Source organism: Cygnus olor, chromosome 8 (assembly GCF_009769625.2).
Source record: "Cygnus olor isolate bCygOlo1 chromosome 8, bCygOlo1.pri.v2, whole genome shotgun sequence".
In the NCBI taxonomy this organism is placed as follows: domain Eukaryota; kingdom Metazoa; phylum Chordata; class Aves; order Anseriformes; family Anatidae; genus Cygnus; species Cygnus olor.
In genome coordinates this window covers 5,900,739-5,922,066 of record NC_049176.1, presented here as the reverse complement: position 1 = coordinate 5,922,066, position 21,328 = coordinate 5,900,739, and the positions used below count along the sequence as shown (strand labels likewise).

Here is a 21,328-nt window from a genome sequence, read left to right as displayed (position 1 = left end):
GCAACCTGGTCTGGTGGGAGGTGTCCCTGCCCATGGCAGGGGGGTTGGAACTGGTTGGGCTATAAGGTCCCTTCCAACCCAAACCTTTCTATGATTCTGTGATTAACAGTGTGATTTAATAGCTGAGATTGGGGATCATTTGTTTTGCTGAAGCACAGGATCATTCATTTTGCTGAAGCAAAGACTTTGTCATTATGCCAAGGGCCTGTGTGGTTTCTGGGCAGCATGCACTGACATCTCTTGTGCTTGTAGCAGAGGTTTCGAATAATGCCGTTGGTATTTACCACTGGTGTTGGAGGAGCAGCAAATGCCTACATGCATTCCAGTGATCGCCATCTTAAGTCATTGAAAAGTGATATTTTGCAAATAAAAGGGTAGGAGTTAAGATTTGTCATGTTTCTGTATTCTGTTCTTGTCCTCAGCTGTTTTGTCTGGTTTAGTTTCATTTATCATCCCAGCCTCTTACTCAGCTTGCCTTGGTTGGGGAGAAAAGGAGGAGCGGTATTTTGCCAAAGAAAATAGTTGTTTACTCCAATGTGAATGTTATTGCAGCAGCTTGCTTTACCATTTTGAGAAGTACTAATTACTCAACACCTCCTGGAATAACATTATAAACCAAAAAGGAACGAGGAATGAGAACATGATCGTGTGTTTTATTGTTTTAATCTTTAAGTAGACACATGAACTGGCAATTATTTCATTACCAAAGGGAGGTGGAGGGGAGACACTTTTCCAATTCATTTTCATGTCTTAAAAAGTGTAGCTTACAATCAGATACCCGTGTGGCGTGAGACCAGGCATCTTTTTTATCTTGGTTACCAATTAACTAAGAGGTACTCACAGCATTTCTTAGTGGGCTCCTGTCGTGTCCTTCACCTTTGGGGAAAAAAACATTCTGGTGTTTTCTATGGGGGGGGGCACAAACTAATTATCCTTTTGATTTTTAAAAAGGCTTCTTGGAAAGAGAATGTGCTTAGGGAAGATGGTATTATAATTATTTTCCATGCCTTCACCAAAATAATTTCTAAAGGGAAAAGTGTCAGTTACTATTCCAGTGAACTTCCCATTTTTGTGAAAAGCTGATAGAAGGACATTCTATCACCTTACTAGGACATGCCTTAAATTCCAGATTAACTTCAAAGCGAAGAGATTCTTGACAACAGAAGCCTGTATCATAGCCTGTTTGAAGATGTTCAAGATCAGTCATAAGGAAGCTTGGTGTTTAGTCTGGATTAACCAAACAAGTGGAAAGGCTTTTGAATACATTTATCAAAGCAACACTGTGCACCTTTCCAACTTATGTTATAGCATCGCTGTGGACCATTTCCATGCTTAGCAGCCACTGTTACAGCTGGTCTATCACAATCCTTTAATCGCTAGATGAAAAAATGTTGGTCAGCTGTCTGATTTAGTAATGCTATTAGTCAGCAGCTTGTCACCTACAAGGCTTTACGACAAGAACAGCTATAGGGGAACAGGTTTCTTATGATCAGTGTAATTTCCTGTGTCTGTTTTAATTTCTTTAATGCTGCTGGTAGAATTCACTCAAGTAGGAGACTGGGAAATTTCTTTTGACCTTAGCTGTTATTTTAAAGGAAAATGTATGACAAGGTCAATTTCCCTCTCATGTCTTATCGTGCTATGTTATGGTTAATAAATGTGATGTTGCTATTAACCCTTCAGGAAAAGGACAAATAATTCCTATTCTTAATGTAATTGCCATTACAATAATGGGTATGATGACTGTATTTCTCTGCCTTTTTTATGGTTAATAAAGAATTAGTAAGGAATGTTCATATGCAAATGCAGGAAGGTTTCATATGTTTTCATACAAAAATTGGAGCTAGTTTTCCTCTTTTTAAAGACAGCATGCTGGAATGACCAGACATAATGTTTTGAATTCTTTAACCGATATTTTCCTAGATTAATGTAGATCTAATGTAGATCTGCTTAAAGATGTTCGTTTGCCCAACAAACAGTAAAAATACACATTTGGACCAAGAAGAATGGCCACCTCAAAAAAATGAAATTAGTTCTGAAAAAAAAAAAAAAAACAACAATAAATAAATAAATAAAGCCTCTGTTTATAATCAAAAATTCTTCCTAAAATGTCTTCACTGAGTTACTTAAGCCTTGATTTCCAGTATAGTATTTAAGCAAGAGTCACACACAACTTTCAGCTATGAGGCATGTTTCTTAAGGAAAGGGAGTAGAACATAGTAGCTGAAATTTTACCCTGCTAGGCTGGTCCCAGCACTGTGCAGATGAAGCCACGTCACCATAACATTAGTAAATGAAAATTTAGAAAAACACGTGTAAGGGTATATGTGTTTTTTTTTTTAAAAAAAAGGCAGAATGGAATTTATAAGGAGCCTTGTCAGATGAAAATGTAGGAATCTTTTATATAGCTCTTCACACACAAATTCAAGCTTGTTTCCTTCTTTTGAAAGGTAACATCCTATTTGTTTTCCCACTTCTCATATTGTCTGGTAAAACCTTAGATTTTATGTGGTAGGCTGAATTATGCTGAACTGAAGTCTGTATTGTTTATGCTTGTATTAAAAGAATACTTGATTTATATTGTAAAAGACAACAATGGCATGGTAACTTGTGTTTGATTGTGCTGTGGATGACTTTGAAGGGTTTTGTTTGTTTGTTTTAGCAACAACACTGGACTTTAGTTGAAGATTTCCATTGAATGTTCTACTGTAGTCGTTTTTGGTTTGAGAAATGAGAGAACCACTTCTAACTTGATCTCTTTTATTATAGGAAAGGAAGTGTTCTGTATTTACCTGTATCAAATAGTGATATTGAGAGCTCAGACTTGTATTCTCTTACTGAACCAAACGAGCTGCATAGTCTTCCTGTAGGGTTTAATTTAGCCATATACTTTCACTGAAGCTGGGATTTTGTACTGAGATTGAAACCGGCAAACTTTGACATGATGGAAGACATTAGGTAGGTGGTTGCCCAAAGAGATTGTAGGTTCTCCATCCTTGTTGATATTAAGAATGTGACTGGAGAAGCCGCTGAGAAACTTGAGCTTGCTGGACCTGCCTTGAGGATGTTGCTCTAAATGAAATCCAGAGGTCACTTCCAACATCAGGTTTTCATTGACTTGAAGTGTTCTTTCAAATATTACTTGAGTTTTGCTCCAGCAAATTGTAGAAAATGATCTACTGCTTACATTCTATGTAAAACTGAGAATCATCCTAAATTGCAATGAGTAATCAACCTTCCAATCTCTGGTGTGTGTCAAACATAGTAATTCAACAAACGAGTGTATCGTATATTCATCACAGTAATGAGAGCAAAGAGAAAAATGACGCTAATTAGTACTCTGTGCAGAAGAGCTCATTATTAGACCTCACTTTGTCAGAACCCAAGGCCATAGGGCAGTAGAAAGAGATATGTTAAGTGGTGTGACAGTAAAGAACAAGTTTCATAGTAAAGAAAAGGCAAAACAGAAGTGTCGTCAGTCAGAAAGCAAGCTGCATCACTTACCTGAGGAACACAACTCTCATTTGTCATTCAAAAATGGCTATTGATAGTTTAATGGAAAGGAAATTAACTAGAAGTCTGGGTTGCAAGGTTTCAAAATGTCTCAGAAACTCCAGGGCACGGTGGATGGCTTTGTTAGTGGAACTTGGAGCGCAGCGCATTGTGCACTGGAGAAGACAGGCCTCTGCTGTCACTGCCTTAAATTAGTACCCCAGACCTACATATCCTTTCATTCTGGGATCTCAGCCTCTTTTCTTTCTCTCCCTTTCTTATACTTATAGCACACCACCCAAACCTGAACTCTTCATCCCCCAAATTCTGTAGCAGCATGGCTTGTCTTGTCTCTGCTCCTGCATCTCCACACAGAAGTGGTAGTTCTCCAGTACTCCTGAGCACACATTCTGCAATGAACAGGCTAGGGTACTACTACCTACGACAACAGCCTCCGGATGTGCTTAGCTGAGCTGCCGGAGAAGTTAAACCACTGCTTTCAATGGCATTGCTATGCAGGTATGAGTGAGTCAGGAAGGGGGAACTACTTCCCATTTGTATATGGGTATGCGTGGTTTGCAACCAAAGCCCTGTCTCTCTTTTTCCCAACTCCTATATTCTGCAAAGATTAGTGGAGATTGTTGTGACACAAAAAGTTCAGATGGTATTTTATATAATTACTGTTTCTTCTTGGTTTAAATGCCTAGAGCAAAAGAACAAGCAAACAATGCGCGTTTGTGCACGCACAAAACAAAAATTGTTCTACATTATTTTTGTTTCTAGTTTATCTGGACAGGGTTTGACTGTGCGATCTAGCAAAATCCTTAATTATCAGCAAAAGCAAAATACTCCGGGAAATTTGAGGCTGGTGCTGTTTATTCCTCTAAATGTGTATAACTCATCTTGCTATCAGTTATCCTGTATTAATTTCTCATTTTAGTTTAGCCTATGTGACTGAAAATATTTTATTTTGGGAAACTGTGCACTTGATATGAAGACACTGAAGTGCCAATTTCTGGAGTAATTCTTGGCGGAGTGTGTGTGGGGGGATATATAAATATTTTTTTTAATTTATTTTTTTTAAGTAGTGTGAAACTCTAAAATGATAAAAATAATAGAATGACCTTCATTTGCTAGTTTTTGATTCCAGTGCTTGTTGTGCAAGAATTTTGTGGTTTTTTTTTTCACTCTGAGGAGACCTGGAAGGGTTCAGGGGCAAAGTCCCACTTGGTGATGTGATTCTAAAAGAATTTGGGAATCCGTTAAGGATTTAACTAGGATTGAGTTAATAGATCAAGTTACTAAATTTCCTAACTAGCATTATGAAGAAACCTTAGGCAGGAGAACTGTTACCAAAATGCTTAACTCAGGAAGGTTATATACTTAACAAAGCTATTTTTAGAAATGAATTATTGCCCATGACAAATACGTAGAGTGAATCAAACCATGAAGTTTTTATACATTTATGTAACTGATTACCAAATTTAAAAAGTTAACCAAATGCAGAAGGTTATAATAAACACTGAAAATAAAAGCATTCCCTCTACCTTGTAGAACCTGTTACGATGTGTTTAGCATGACTCAGTAATGCCCGTTCTTGCTGAACAAGCGTCCTATCGGAGCTAAGTGCTTGTTCCTCATGAAAATGCCGTGAGGTAATTCAACTTGATCATTGCACTGCAGGACAAGAATAACTAGACAACTGGCCTTATTTTAGAATTGTGCTAGGCGTAAGTATTGTGTGAGGCAAGTGAAGAATTAAGTCCAAAAATTGTGACAAATGGCAGGACTGAATTCCTCTGACTGTTCCATTTTGTTGATCGGTCATTGAAACACATTCCCTCTATAGTATCTGAATTGTCTCCATTTTAATACATAATAAATACACGATAACTGAAGCAATAACCTTGAAGTTTGTAGTAAGGTTATTGCCCATTGTCTCCACTCATAAATTCCTTCCTCACCTCCTGCATTATCAAGCCTTGGCCTGTGCTTTCCATGAGCTGCAGTTCAGCCCTTTTCCATTCCTAAACAAGAATTGGAATATAGATAGTCCTCTCATTATTCTAGTAGATTCTTTTAAGACTTGGATTACCTAGGTCTTTGGGGAAAGGGTGTTTGGAGGTTAAAGCTACCTCAAACCATAGAGTTCATAGAACTCAAGCAGAATTCAGAAATGTGGGTTAATGTCATGCTTGAGGAGATCACCACTGTGGTCTTAGCACACCTTTTGCTGCTGTTATCCTGTAAGTTTAATCCTCTATTCACTTGCTGTTCCTGTCTGGTTTTTACTGTGTATCAGCCACCCGGTATTCTTAATTCTCTTTTCTCCTCAAGTACGTGCCTTATAGTGGTTAGCCTATATGATCCTTAGCAATTATAAATTCAGTGGTGTTTTCTATGGGGATGATCTCTTGGCTATTGTATTCTTGCTTATTTTGTTTCTTTCCAGTTATCTTTGTTCTGTATTAACTAGCAAATAACCTGCACTAATAGTAATCATGACGGCAAATTCAACATTAATTCAAGAACTGGCATATACTGGCAGAACATTTGACATTTTATTTTAGGAAATGTTACTTAGAGCTAGCATTAACAGATCAGATATTTTTAAGAATGCACTAAACATTTAACATATTTGTAGTTTTAGTGCTTGTATGTAATATCTTCAGGCTGAGTTTCATCGAGCCCATGGAGTTTACTCTGTATGTTTTTGTTCACTGAAGTAGCTGTGTCCAGTGGTATGAATGCTGCATGTGAACGTTGTGACCCAAACTTGGTTTTTTGTTTTGTTTTCTGTATTTTGAGAAATACATGAATCCAAAACCTTTTTTCAACAGGTAAGCACAGTTGGCTACAAGTATAGCTATTCATACAAAAGTGATAATACATTATCTCAGTTAATTGTAGTGATCTGATCTTTTCTGTTTTCTGTTCAAGTGCCTAGTCCAGCTTGGGCAAAATCTTTAGAGAGTTTAACTAGAAGTCTATTTTTATTGTGCAAGTGAGAACTACAGTGTAAAGACTTTTTTCCTAAATGTGACCAAATTCCTTCACAAAATTATTGTCAAAAAATTCTTGAACCACAATGAGCTTCCTTCCATAAGAACGTAAATATGTATTTCTGTTTACAAAAGCCATATCCTGTCAAAGATTGTCTATCAAAGCATAGTGAGACTAGGGGACTTTTTTTTTTTTAATAAAAAAATCAAGGAAAGAGTTGGGGTTTTTGTTTGTGTGTGTGTATGCGTTTTAAGCGTGAGGATAACAATTATATCCACTACTTTCCTTCTTTTTTTCTTTATTTTTTTCTGTCCCTTGCCTCAAATACCAAACTGGGAAATGGTTTTATCTATGATTTTCCTAGAGGGTCAGGACAAAAGAGACCTCCTGACTTGGATCCTTTAATGGAATATGATAACTGTCCTCAGTAGCATGTAATAATATCAGAGGTGTCTATAATATGCAGTATCTATCCATAAGTATCCGTGTGTGTAAGGTATCATGTACACCTTTTCCACAGTATGTTTTTCTGTGAAGTTGTTGGCAGTTCTTCAAGGGAGATGGAGCAAGCTCTGTAACCAAAGATGAGGCAGACAGAGAAAGCATTAGCAGTGATGCTTCAGAATAATAATTCTACAGTTCACTAAGCCTCTTACTGAACTATTCAGTAGCAGAAAATAAAGCTGTGGAACCTACATTAAAGAAGCAGAAAGGAACCAGTAATTATATGAGATTATTGAGTTAAAACTCTTACATTCTGTGCAGGGTGTAGCTGAGAAAGACAAAACCACGTTTGTCTTAAAAATAAAGTATCTCTAAGAATATAGCATTTTGTATTTTTTTAATAATTCATACTGTGCCATATAAAATCTTAGTACTTTGCACCATTGTAGTGATATGATCAAGGAATGAAAAGATTACTTTTTTAAAATTTGGCTTAGACCAAATCTCAGCATAACAGAGTTCTGCTGTGGTAAGTGCATTACATCCTTTGTTGTTCACTGCTGATGTATTATAGAAATATCTAGAAGAAAAAAATTAAAAAGATAAATGTTTTTGTAAATCAGTCTATAATTGTTAATATAAAATAAAGTTTTTTATTTATTTCTCTAAAAAATGTGGTGTTTTTTTTTTCAAAATCATGCCTATTTATTGAAATATGCTTTGCTGCAGTTCTGGATGTGGGAGGGATATGACAGTGCGATATCCTGCCTGGTTTTTAATTCTGCGTGTTAGAATGCTGATGTGTTGGAGGAAATGGCAGTATTTAGAGTACCATCTTGGTACCAGTCAGCAGCAGCTCCTGGGAGTTCCTTCAGATGTTGTATTACAGCTTCTGAAGAGAAAGAAGACGTTGCTGAGCAGATGATCCAAGTTTCTGCCCAGCTGAGAATGGTATCGGTGTTTCTCTTCGGGTATAAAAGATCGCTTCCTTATAATAAGGTTCAGTCATATTGTGGACCTTACTAGTAAAAGTGACTTCTCCCTTTTGCTTTATTAACTCTACCTAAAATACACTGCTCAGTGAGATGCACAAAAAATGGAACTTGATTTCTACAATAACTTCAAATTTATTTTTTTCACAACTTCAGCAGTTACACTGATAAACCCTGTGTTTGGAACAGTAGGATACTACTTTTTTTAGTGCAGTTTTTAATTTAGTCTTTCTTGTTTAGCATAATGAATCAAAAGGTGTAAAAGAATGCAGCTTGCCTGACTTTCTCCAGGATAAGTGGGGAAAAAAACAGTGGAACTGTGTGTGAAATTAATTTTTTAAAAAATAAAAATAAAAATTTTAGGTATAAGTTATCTTATTTGTTATTTGGTTGCTTGCAATTTTCTGGGGAGAAAATTCATATTTGATAACGTTTAATATTTTAATTAGTACAGTAACAGTCTGTTAAATAAAATTTGTTTTTTCAGCTGGCAAAAATCAGTAAATTTGTGGATTGTTTCTCAGGATCATAGGTGCAAATTGACTAAAGTTCTTATTTTTGATGTTCTATAAAAATGACCTTTTGAGTGTCCTATCTGAACTATAAGGAAAATAGTGTTGTGACATGGATCCCATTGGTGTGTGTGAAAGTTGATTAAACCTTGTTTTGATAGTACAGACTGTGTAAGGTCATCCTTTTCATTCCTCTCTCTGTTTGCTTAAGTAGTTTGCAGTTCATTAATAATTTGCTAGAAACATTGAAAATAGGTGACTCAGCTAGCTTGTTGACATTAATTTAATTTTCTCAATGCATTTATAACGTATTGAGCATATTGGTAGGCAGCAAACAAGTAGTGAATAAAGTTTCAGAGTGATAGCAGTGGTTTGCTCTATTGTTTTTCTCTCCAAACAGTCACTCAACAACATGTGTATCAAACATAGATTGGGCAATGTTGTATGCGTGTATTAAACACATGAATGTGTCGATGTTTGAGTAGAAGAAATGGACTGCATTTTAAGTTGTGGGTTTCAGAACTAAGTGGAATTTGTGTGAATGCTGTGGTAGAGTGAAGAGAGTTTTACATGTAGGCAAGGGTTTATTTTTAAAGTCACAGCTTAAATCGGAAAACTTATATGAAATCCAGCCACAAATGTTGGTATGGGATACAAAAGTAAGAATAGAAAGCAATTTTCCATAAAAGTAAATATCCAGAAATAAAAACATTTTTGCAACTGACTAAAACTTCAGTTTCATATTTGTAAATTTCAGTTGTGTAGCACAGTGTAATGAGTTCACTTCGTTTAAATCATGTTTTCAGCCACTTTCTGTATTTACAGATACCATGGATACTGACTCTAAGATGTGAATAATCTGTTTACCAATTTGTTTGCACAAGTATAGGTATTTTTCCTCTATAATGAGGGCAGACTTCACTGCAGTACCATGCCGTTTAATGTGATTTTTCAGCTGTTGCTTCATAACCTAATTCTGAAGTCTCTGAACCAAGCTGCTCAATGAATTTTTTCCATCTCTTGATAAAATGCCACAGAGAAGGCAATGTACTTCCCTCCCTGTGTCTCAGATCGTTTTTAGGTGTAGGCCTTTGGCCTTCCCCCAGCTTTGGAGTGTCAGAGAGCCAGTGTATGAACACACACTGTGACGAGCAGTTATGTCGCACGCTAGGGTGTAGTTTTCCAGTCACCTGTGTTGCACACCTCTTAGTTTCTACCAGGGCTCCAAGGGAAAGAGTAGAGAGGTTCCTGGAAGCCCGCCTGGGTAGAGCCAGATTTTACGTCCAGCATGGAAGTGAGTCTGGCTTCTGGCTTCCTTGGCACTTGGAGCTTCTTAGGCCTCATCTGCTGCACTTGCTTCCTCCCCATCCCAAAAGATTCCTGTCATAGCCTGCCTTTGCATCCCTTCATCGCCAGGGATGTCTTCTGATAAGCATGTCCATGAAGCTAGCTTAGGCTCTGAACCAGTCAGCGGTCTTCTTTTAAGGTGAAGAAACTTAAGCCAGCATACATCCAAGTGAACAACTCTTACCTGAGTTCTCACCTGTTCTGCTCTGAGGTGAGCCGCATAGGGTCTTTAACCAAGGAGCTGTAATGCCTTAAGTCAGTGTGTCTGCACACAGGGGGCTGAGGCAGGTCTTTTTCAGCTCCTAAACCCACCATGGAACAAGGGGAACAGCCATTTCTATGAACTGACTTCTTGTTCAGTAATGTGAGGAGTGCCCAGCTTTGTCCTTGAGGAGTCTGCTCCCTGCGTCTTTTCAGGCAGGCACCCAAGTTACTGGGGGAGGGTGGCAGGCGGCCGAAGAGAAAGGATGTGTGGGCTGGAATGAGCCTTCTCTGTGCAAGAGATGGGCACTGACGTCTTCTGGGGGGACGAAGAAGCACTGAGTGATGATGGTTACTGGCCCGGCCGTGCTGCCTGTGCTAGCAGCGTGGATAGAGTCTGCAGCAGGCAGAAGGGCTCACGGGGCACATCCAGGGTGTGCAGAGCCTAAGCTGTTGCCAGGAAGGTTGCCTATCAGGAACAGTTCTGTGAACATCTCTAGTTAATGTATACAGTAAGTATAGTCTGCCTTTTTTTTTGTCAAACAAAGCAGCTTAACTGCGTAAAAAATGGTGTGTGCTGCTGTCTGCTCCTGAGGCCAGCATCATCACTTTCTTTAGTAATACAAACGCTAAGGACAGCATGAAATCTGAATCTGTTCGTCTTTTTCCCCACTCAGAATTCTGGAATAAACAGTGTGTGTGTACAGCCTCAGCTGTGATAATTATAGTGTATTGCTGCGTGACTCGTGTCATTCATTGCTGTTGCCATGGCTGTAAAAGCTACCTTGTGAAATATTTATATGAATATTTTCCTACAGAATTGAACTGAAGTGATGGTGTTAACAAGTGTTTGGGGTCTTTGTTTGCAATGTGAGATGTGTTTAAAGGCAGTGTTTTCAAAAATAGCGTCTTTGGAAATCGTTCTGGTTCAGGAGAAATGTTCCTTAATACTTAGAAAGCTGTTGCTGTTCTCTAATCATGAAACAGAAACACGTGTTTCAGAAGACAGTGCGTATACAAATTGACATCACTTCTGTAGTCATAAGAATCTAATGAAAATCCTGGTTGTTTTTTTGTTGTTGTTGTTGTTTTTAATTATTAGAAAATGTGAAATAACCATTGTCTTTCAATACATAACAATATCAGGAAAAACATGTCTGTTAACAGAAGATATATTTTATTTATAAGCATATGCCTATCATAAATCAAGTTGTGCATATATAGCTATATCTGCATAGAATAATAGAATGGTTTGGGTTGGAAGGGACCTTAAAGATCACCCAGTTCCAACCCCCCTGCCATGGGCAGGGACACCTCCCACCAGACCAGGTTGCTCACAGCCCCATCCTAGCTGGCCTTGAACACCTCCAGGGATGGGGCATCCACAGCTTCTCTGGGCAGCCTGTGCCAGTGCCTCACCACCCTCAGAGTAAAGGATTTTGTATAAGATAATTAGTTTTCCAGAAGAAAAATTAATGTTTTCTGTCATTTTTTTTTTACTTAAGGTTTTTATAATTGTATTATCTTCCTGGATTATGGGTTTAAAAATAGGTAAGCCTCCACTTATGCGGTGTTCACACGACAATGGTGGTTGTTTTCCAGCGAGTCTCAGCTTTTATTTCCAGTACAAATAACATCGATCAGGCAGGGGGGTTGTTTTCACTAGGGTGAAAACTTCAGAAGATCTATTTGTCTCTGATAAAACATCAAAGTGATTTAATGTTTGAATCATAAAAAATACTTATTCTTTCAATTTCAAGTTCATTACTTTTGTTGATTTTACTACACAAGTTATTTTAATTTGCAATAACTTTTTAGTCGATGTTCCTATGCTTTGTGTTGCTTTCTCAAATCCACTATGCATATTTCTGTCATTTGTCTTTGATTCAGAAAGTGGAAAACAGAAAACTTGTAGCCCTTACAGTTATGGTCTTTGTTTATGTCTAGCTATGTTTGCAAACAATAAGTAAGAAAGTGATTAGGCATTCCTGCTTCTCTTTGTAGAGTGCTCACTTGGCTATGATCGATACTCTTATGATGGCATACACTGTAGAGATGGTCAGCGTTGAGAAAGTAATTGCATGCACTCAGCAGTATTCATCCTTCTTCCAAGCTACAGATCTGCCTTATGACATTGAGGATGCTGTCATGTTTTGGATAAACAAGGTATGTATACGGGAAAAGCAAGCTGTGATTTTCTTTGTAGCCCATATAATTCAATTAGAGATGGATAGGGAAATGTATGTACATAGGTCTATCAAAACTGCATCTGATACAGATTGTTGCTTCATCTGCTGTGTGAAGACAGCAAAAAGCAAAGTTTGCAGAAATCAGTTAAATGCGTTATGTGAACAAGATGAATGGCAAGTTCAAATAAAATACAGTAATACTACATATGACATTGACATGTTGACTATCGTGTTGATATTCTGTGATGGCTGGTTGAGGGTCTCTTGTTGGCCCTGTTAAGAGTTGACTTCATATTGTGTAATTTATCATGCAAGGTGTTCTGTTTGTATTTGAATGCATCTTGCTTAAAGTGATCTACCTTCACCACGTAATCTAATCAAATGACAGCAATACACTCTTAATCAAATGTGATGAAGCATAATAAGGGACAGGGTAGTTTGTACAATGTAAAGCTAACAGCAAGCGACCTAAAATGCAGTTGAAACATTGACATTTGCTTGTTATGCTTCGGGGTTATAGAGTCAGAAATAAGTATTAAATCTTTTCATTTAACTTGGTGGTGATTTACAGACCTTTAGAAAACTTAAAATTTCTACAGTTTGTTAGACCACTGAATAAGCTATTTTGTCTCTAGGTAAATGAACATTTGAAAGACATAATGGAACAGGAGCAAAAACTAAAAGAGCATCACAGTGCAGAATCTGCAGGAGGTCAAAAGGTAGGTGTAAGAGTTAAAATGCTTTAAACAAGAACAAATTTATCTGTAAACAAAAAGTACTTGCATATGGTATGTATAGGCAGACATACATTTGCAGACATTGAACTTTTAACTGTTTGTTAAAGAAAGCTTTTAGTTCTCATAGAATCATAGAATATCTTGGGTTGGAAGGGACCCACAAGGATCATTGAGGTTCATCTCCTTTTCAGTTGTTTTGTTATTAGTTTAATGATTTCCATGAAATGGTTATTTCAAATGTAACAATAGTAGATTTGCACTTCCTATTCCCAGTAGACCTTTCTGACAAATAAATCTTTGATATTAGGGAAACATCAGTTATGTTAGTCCTAAGGAATTTTATTAAGTTAATGAATATTCTCCAAATGAATTCAAACTGCAGTTGGATCTAAGATGAAAAAGAAAAGCATATTTTTATTCATGTTTTTTTCAGTGTTCACCCTTGTGAGTTAGATGCATCTCAAAAGAGATAAATCTGTATGTGGCATCATGGGAAGTATTGCTCTGTCTGTGATCCATGATACCGGTTGATTACAAGTTTTATTATATAAATGATAAAAATTGTTTGATACCCTTTCCTAACAGGTGTTTTTTTGTTTGTTTTGTTTTGTTTTGTTTTTGTGGAGCTCAGTTAATTAAATAGCATTATGCCCCTTGAAATGTAGAAGGCTTGCATATGGTTCCAAAATACATAGAATTGCTTGTTTCAGAAGGAGATTGTTTACCCTATTGTGATATAATTATTACTGGGGAATTGGTGGTTAGTTAGATCACCCATTGGTATTATCCCTGCACTTGAAAGCAGAACAGATTTCCTATCTGCTTAAAGACTGTAATCCTAGTTCCCTTCCTGGTCTTGTTTTTCTGTGAGCAGCTAGCTCCCTTTTAGTGCTTCTCCAAAGGAGTTGGGGGTTACCTGGCTAGATTAGAAGTCCAGCTTTAAAAAGCATGGATGCAATGAATGTCCTTGCACTTGTGGTTTCTTTTTAAACATAAGGAATGATGAATGCTGATCAGTAAGTATGTGACTCAGCAAAAGAAAACAGTATTCTTTACAATTGTAGTGGGACCCTGATGCATGTGTTACTGTGTTCAGTAATGGCATAGAAGTTTTGAGAATACTGTATGCTTGACAAGTTCATTTCAATTCTCAAGTTTAAATAAAACAAACTGGGGATGTGGAAGAAGTTAGATCCTCTGTCTTCCAGTGATTTTTTTTTCCTTGAAAATAATAGTAGGAAGTTTTATGTATTGTTTAGGTCATTTTTGAAAGATTAGAATAATTTTTAAAATCCAAAGCACATGAGAGTCTTATTGTGGCAAAGAGTGGCATATGAAATAAAACATTATCAAAGCAATGACATCAAATTATCTGTATTTGTTAAAAATAAATCAGTGTTGATTTTCACTTATTACTGTTTGCATTTTGTTAAGAATATGAAGATTAAATCTTTAGTTTATAATGTCATTGTTCTTTCAACTGTTGAAAGATATGTATAGGCTATAACTCTATCCCGTAAATAAACCCAATAGAAGAAAAAATTTGCCTAAAGATGGTGCATGTATTTGTGGAGTTTTTCTTCTGAATTGTGAATATCTAAAACAATCAGAGCCCTATTCTGTTGGCCAATGTACGAATGTATTTCCAAAATAGCAAAATCATGCTACAGTTGCCATATCATGGAAAAATTTGTAATTAAGGCCGTCTATACACTGATTTTTAGAAAGTGTTATCCCAGTTGCATTTTAGGTTGTTTGACTTGGTATGAGATTCAGCAGCATAAATTACATTGTCATGTGAAGCATTCCCTTCTAGGGGTTTGTATTAGGGGATTGTATTATCTGTATTATTGTACCTGTTATCTAAAAGACTTAGTGTAGGTAAAACCTCAGGTTGACCCCTGGATGTCTCATCTGCCAGTAAGAGTTTTTTGTAGATTACAGTTAAAAAAAAAAAAAAAAAAAAGATGGAATTCTTGGGAAAATGAGTCAAAATATCATTTGTACCATAAGGTTTCAGTGAATACAATGACAAGTGGAATCTGCTTTTAGAAAATAAGTCTAGCATCTGGAATATTCGGTAAGCTCTATTTTGAAGTACTTAAGGATTTTGAATCACTGAACTTTTTCATTTTTCATGCAGGTAGATGGTAGTGTTTTCAACTTAGATTATTTTATTCCAGGTTTTCTTTGGGAAACACTGATCTGTTCAACTGATGGCTCATTTATTAGGAAATCTCAGCCATTTTTTGTATCTCACATTATTTACCAAATTTCCACCTATTTTTGCTAAAATAAAGGGGTGGCTGCCATTGCATTCATTTCTAAAATGTGGTGAGGTTTTGAACCCAAGATAAATTGAAATGAAGAATGTCTCATCTGCTGATTTAGAGAGAAGGCCAAATAACCATGGGAAGAATACGTTGTTCTAGTGGTTAGAGAAAACTTTTCGTTAGTTTTAATTTCTGGCTGAGAAGCAACAAACTTAGGTATCTGAAAGCTAAAACAAAGTTAATAAGTAGCCTTCTGATTTCTTTTCTAATCTCTACTGTGATAAATTTCTAAATTTATCAGTTGTAAAAATAGATTGACCATGATGCCTTTTCTTTTTGCAAATCTGCTGTGAGCCTTTTCTCAATCAATAGTGTATCTAGTATATACTGTATATTTATAAAAAAAAGTGTCATATACATAAATAATACAACTGGTAAGATATACCTATTAACTATTTCTTGGTAGATAAAAACAGTGTTAACAGATTATGAGATTGCTTTTGTTTTCCTTCACTTTCTTCTGCTGCTAGCTTCCTGTAGAAGATAAGAGAGGAAGGAGTATGTATGATTTTTAGCTCCAGGTAGTCCTCTGCGGATCTTGATCTGCCGGTGGTTGTGGTAATCTCATCTTTTTCTGGTAGAGTCTCTGCATCTTCTTTCAGAATTAGGATTTCAAGTTTTGTAGTAGCTTTGGTTTTCAGGCTTCCATTGAATAATATGTAGTGAATATACAGTTGCACTGGTTAAACTAATTTTCAGTGTAATCAAAGCTTTCTCAAAAAAACCTTCTATTTGTCTCTGCTTTTGTGTTAGAGACTGAGTCAGTCTTACTTACCAGTTTTGAGCCAAATCAGTGCATGTGCAAAATGTGAAAAACAAATTTAACTGTATTCAATCCAAGACCTGAATTCTTCAAACATTTTTTTAATTAGTTTAAACAATGCAACTTTTTGCGTGAAGGTAAAACTCTAACACCATAGTTCCACAAACAATTTAATGTGTCATAAATCCACACTGCTAGTAAAAGCTAACTTGTCAAGAAGAGTTTGCAGCAAGATCAGCCTCCTGATCTGGTTATTGCACAGCTGCATGAATACTAACTGTGGTGCAAGGAAGAGACCAGAAACAAGTACTTGATGAAGGGCATGACTGCCATTTTTAAATCATGTTTTAAGCATGAATCATGTTTAAAACTTCTTTTAATAGTAAACAACAGCAATATTCCTATAAGACGGTAGGTCTTCACAAAAGGGACTGTTTGTATTTTTGCCTTATTTAAATATATATATATGTGTGTGTGTATTGGGAGAGGTCAGTCAGTTCTATCTTTTCAGATTTTTTTTAGTGACTGACTAATTTTTAATAATTTCCAGTATAATAAGTTGATACAAAGGGCTAGTTCAACAGCCATTGAATTCCCATTGTGTTGCCCAAGAGATTTCAGCTTTTCTTTGTCCTCTTAAATACCTTTACAAAGTACATGTTTATACATCTTGTAGTGTCTCCAAATTAAAGATTGATAATATTCAGTCTTTCAGCCTCTTGAAACATATTCATCATCTTAACCATAATTTCAGCTAAATAGATAAACGTGTATCAGAATGCTAGGTTTTAGTTCAGTTTGTACCTTTATGGAGAACTAATCTCTGGAATTGAAACAGCTGTGTGCTTTTTTCAAATAAATAAATTAATTAATTAAAATTTAAAAATTTTAAAAATATATATTTTTTTCCAGCCTATCATTGAATAGATGTTGGTAGACCTTTTGAGTGCAGACTGGTCCGATAGTGGGAAGTCCGAACTATGCTTGGCCTTTCTAAATCAAGTAATATCATTCATATCAATGTTAAGTAAAATGATAGGCAGAACAGATCTGATCTTAGTCCATTTATCTAAAACCTTGCTTTGTTTTACTTCCCGATGGCAGTTAAAATAGATTTTTTAAAAAATTTAAGTACTTTTCCTTCAATTGTCTAGATTTCAGTTTGTCGAAGAGAAACTGAACCCTATAGAAAGTGGATACTTGGGTGTGATTGGAATATCTAGATCCATACATTAACATGCATCCCTTGGTTCATTTCTTCTAAGTGGCCCTGGGGTTCTCCACTGTGACAGTTGAATGTAATAGAGGAGAAGAATGCTGAGAATACTCATGTTAGGAACGTGCACATTTCCTATACAATAATTTTTTATATAAAATCTTTTTTTATCACTACAGTTAAAGTTTTTTTTTATGAAGTGCAGTATTCTGACAACTACATAAAATAGCAAGGTTCTGTAGCAGTTGGAGTTTTAAAACTACTTTTTCACTATTTCCAGGGAATAATTTCTCTGTAAATAAAAATATTTTTGGTTCCTACACTGCAATAACATAGAGTGGGTTTCTGTGCGTATTTTTAATATTGGTACATGTTCTCTTTTTTTCCTGGGCAGTAGAAGTATTACTCTAGGCTAGTCTGTATAGTTAACAGAAAAATCCACAAACTTCGGTATGCTTCATCTTAAGCTTTTAGGTCAAATTTAATATCTGTAAAACTTTCTTTATAATTTGTACTTTTTGATGGCGTATCAGTTTAGAATTGTATATACCAGTTGTGACCACTTCTGTGCTAGTAGCCAAAATTCCATCTACATTCCAGATCATTGCACATCATGCAGCTGATGCTAATGTGATTTGTCATTGCAAAACTATAACTGCCTGCACCTCTTGTTGTTATGAAAACTTATATGACTGTTTAAAAATACTCTTAAACGTTATGAACAACTGTTTGGCTTTGGAGTAACTAATGCAAACTTCACTGCAATTGGTTGTAATGTACTACAGTGTGTTTATACCTTTTTTTCATTGCTTTAGCTTCCCTGCTTCCCCATATATGCTGTTGGAGTTCATTTTGATACTTGTGATATCATGGCTTCAAGTCTCAAATGAATTCTTTAGTCAGATTGCATATTCAGGGTATAATTAGATGTGTGAAAGCGCTTAATAAAACTCCATTGATATAACAATCTTATCTGTTCATGTGGGAAAATTATAATGTTGATCTACAAAGATTGCAGATACTTATTTCTCCAGTATTATTTCTGCTAATGAGCTCAATACACAAAGGTTAGAGTGCACTAATGTTTACCATTAAATTACAACTCAATGTTTTACAAAACTGAGAATGTTAAAGAAAATTGCTTTGTAAAAGTAATTTATGAAATCTGATAAATTGTTCCTTTTTTTTTTTTTTCCTTTGCTTTCTGCTTTTATTCTTTTTTTCCTACTGCTTCCTCTGAAGTCTCCTACCAAATGGTTTTGGAAACTGGTTCCTGTAAGTTTGCCCAACTGCTTCACTTTGATCAACTAGCTTATTTTGGGAATGGCTTTGTCCATGTCATGCTGGTCTAGTTATTCATTTCATTTATCTCTACAAGATAATTTTATAAGAGATTGCTCTGCAAAGGTGTGCATAATACAAAACCCTGTTCTGCAAGGTAATCTGTGCAAAATATATGTAAGATATGTTACTGGATAAGGAATTACTTTTTAAGCAGTCGAGTTCCCTATGGTTTTGTATAAGATGGTACTACCTCTTACTAATTCATGTCTTTTTTTTTTTTTGCAAAACACTTTCCCATAAAGTTCCAGTAAAGATAAGCTATTTGGTATTGACCATTTTAAAAAGAGCCTTGCAGAAAATATCTTTGATCGTTAATACTATATAGAATCTCAAATTTTGTTTTATTTTAACAATATTCAATCATTACAGCATTTTTCTAGAATTCCCTAACTTTTCAGCTGATTTCAGGTAGGTCTCTCCCCAAAGAAAGTAACCCAAAACAATCCACTGCTAGTTAGACAATAATTTCATTAAAAAAGTAACCGTTCAGGTCTGTAATAATATTAAAGTTTTAATATAAAGTTAATATTTGTTTTCTCTCTGTTGTTTGCTTGGGATTTTCATTACTTTTCATCAAATGCAAGGGGGTATTATTTATTCTACAACAGGTTTTGCAATATGTATAATATCTTATCATGGACACACACCCGTGGTTTGGCTGGGAACAAAATAGTCAGCTGTTTAGGTATACGCAGAATTGCATATTTCTGGTCTGAATTCCAATGAACTGATCCCGATCCATCTTTGATATAAGGATTACCAAATAACTGACCTAGCAATACCTCAAGTCTTTGTTGTCCTAACTAGTAAAAGATTGTTCATACACTGCAAGGAGAATTTAAAAAGTAACAAGACAGTTGCGTGTAGACAGCAACAGAAATTACCTGGTATCTGGATTTAAAAAAATAAAACAAAATAGTACTCTTTTCAGCAGACTAATCAGTATTCTAAGCTCGTAACTGTCGATGCTATTCATGCAATTTCTCTATAATGCTATGTATTACAATTGTGACATTTACGCGCACAAAGACTCTGCTCTTCACAGTATAGAACTTGAATTTTGTTTTGGAATTAAGATACCACAATTAAGTGGAGGGTATAATACAAAAAATTAAAATAAATCAACTGCCCGTGGCTTTCACTTACACTACAGAAATTAAGCACATTTTTGGTTTTTGTTCCATTCATACAACAAAGGGGCTACTTCAGCGCAATCTCAGAATGTTTTTGTTCTATTTTTGCCTACAGTCTTAGTTTACTAATCATTCTTTCATTGCACAGAATTTGTATTCAAATATAAAATATTCTTCTGAAAACTATAACCTAAATTTGCCTGCCAGTTGTCTGTAAACAACTTGTGGTAGAGGTATTTAATATACTTTGACCTTGTTAGTTTAGAAGGGATACAGCAGAAACCCTGGTGCCTACTGACAGTATAGTAGGAAGGCAGTGGTTCAGATGTGCTAACAGTTCAACCGTTCTTCTCATCTCCTCTCTTTACATAGTGCAAATGGTCTACGGTGAGATAGACCAGAGCATATAGGCAGCTGAAAAGATAGTCTGAGGAGTAAATTTATAATATGTTACCTACTATTATGGTAAATGGATCAGAGTGTTCGTTATTAATAACCTCAGAATACACGAGCACTTCTGACAGGGTAGCTGATGTGCTTTCAGTTCATTTTTAGCTGACCTTGTTTATATGGCACTGTCTCAACTATACTTAGATTTGTTCAGTGGAATAAGCTCAAAGATGCTATTTCAGGCTGGTTTCTGTAGAATCTCAGGAATAAGATGCCCGTGTGAGCGTTTGTATTTAAAAGAGCACTATAAGATTATAATAAATGCAGAGGTTTGTGTCTTGCATTATTGCATCCATATTTATTAGCAAACATTGCAACTGATTAGAAGACTTTCTTGAAATGGAAGTTTATTAAAAATGCAGTGCAATTACCAGTGTCTTTTATTTTTCAGTATAATTTCTTTTATCTTTTCGACCAAATTGAAACATGATGCCTATTATACCTTAATGAACCTAGTATATCAGGTTCTATTAGTTTCTTTTTCCTGAAGTAATGTGCTTGGCCTACTCTCTACAATGAATTAAGTCCTCTTTCTAGGTCCAATTTAATGATTTGACACAGTTTCCAGAATTTGTAGGCAGTGTTCATAAGGCTGTTTGAGGCATCATTAAAATGACAGACTTTGACAGAATTTACTGCACAAGGTGATTGTATTATCAATTTAAAAACATTTTCAAATATTCCATTAAAAAGGTACTAGAAGAATATATAAAATATACAGGACTAGGTGGGCCATAATGTTAGAGTCTATCTGTATCCCATATTTTTGGTCATTATTTCATAATTAAGTAATAATATGTAAAGCACTTAATTCCAGTCATCAGGGGGTGGGGAGTACAGGGACATATTAACATGGTATTTGAAACTTAGAGGGTTTTCATAGCAGCAGGTCAGTGTATTTCCAAAGAATGAAAAAGAAGAACCTTTCTGTGCAAGCAAAATTGGCCTATTTCATTAGAAATAGTAGGAAGTATTACTAACATGAGAAAAACAGTATTAATAATGCATGAAACACTAACATGGTTTTGTTTGGCGTTAGTGAATCTTTACCATAGCATGCAAAATACGTGACAAAAATACCAGTCCATTTCAAGTATGAAATAAAGACTAACTCCGGTTTATTTTAAATATTAATTGGTTAAAGTGATAGTTCTCAGGGCCAAATACAAGCC

The 21,328-nt window shown here is 35.7% G+C and overlaps 1 protein-coding gene across 4 annotated transcripts in view; it reads left to right on the top strand.

The window, feature by feature from the left end:
* The window catches only part of CAMSAP2 (calmodulin regulated spectrin associated protein family member 2), an 81,072-nt gene that overhangs the window by 29,943 nt on the left and 29,801 nt on the right, over positions 1–21,328 (top strand). For 2 of the 4 annotated variants that reach the window (XM_040566189.1, XM_040566190.1), the window contains exons 3-5: positions 11,996–12,157; positions 12,816–12,899; positions 18,472–18,504. In XM_040566189.1, coding sequence (XP_040422123.1) covers positions 11,996–12,157; positions 12,816–12,899; positions 18,472–18,504 — 279 coding nt within the window. The remainder of the gene's footprint in view (positions 1–11,995; positions 12,158–12,815; positions 12,900–18,471; positions 18,505–21,328) is intronic. The other 2 variants (XM_040566191.1, XM_040566192.1) reach the window with 1 other exon arrangement.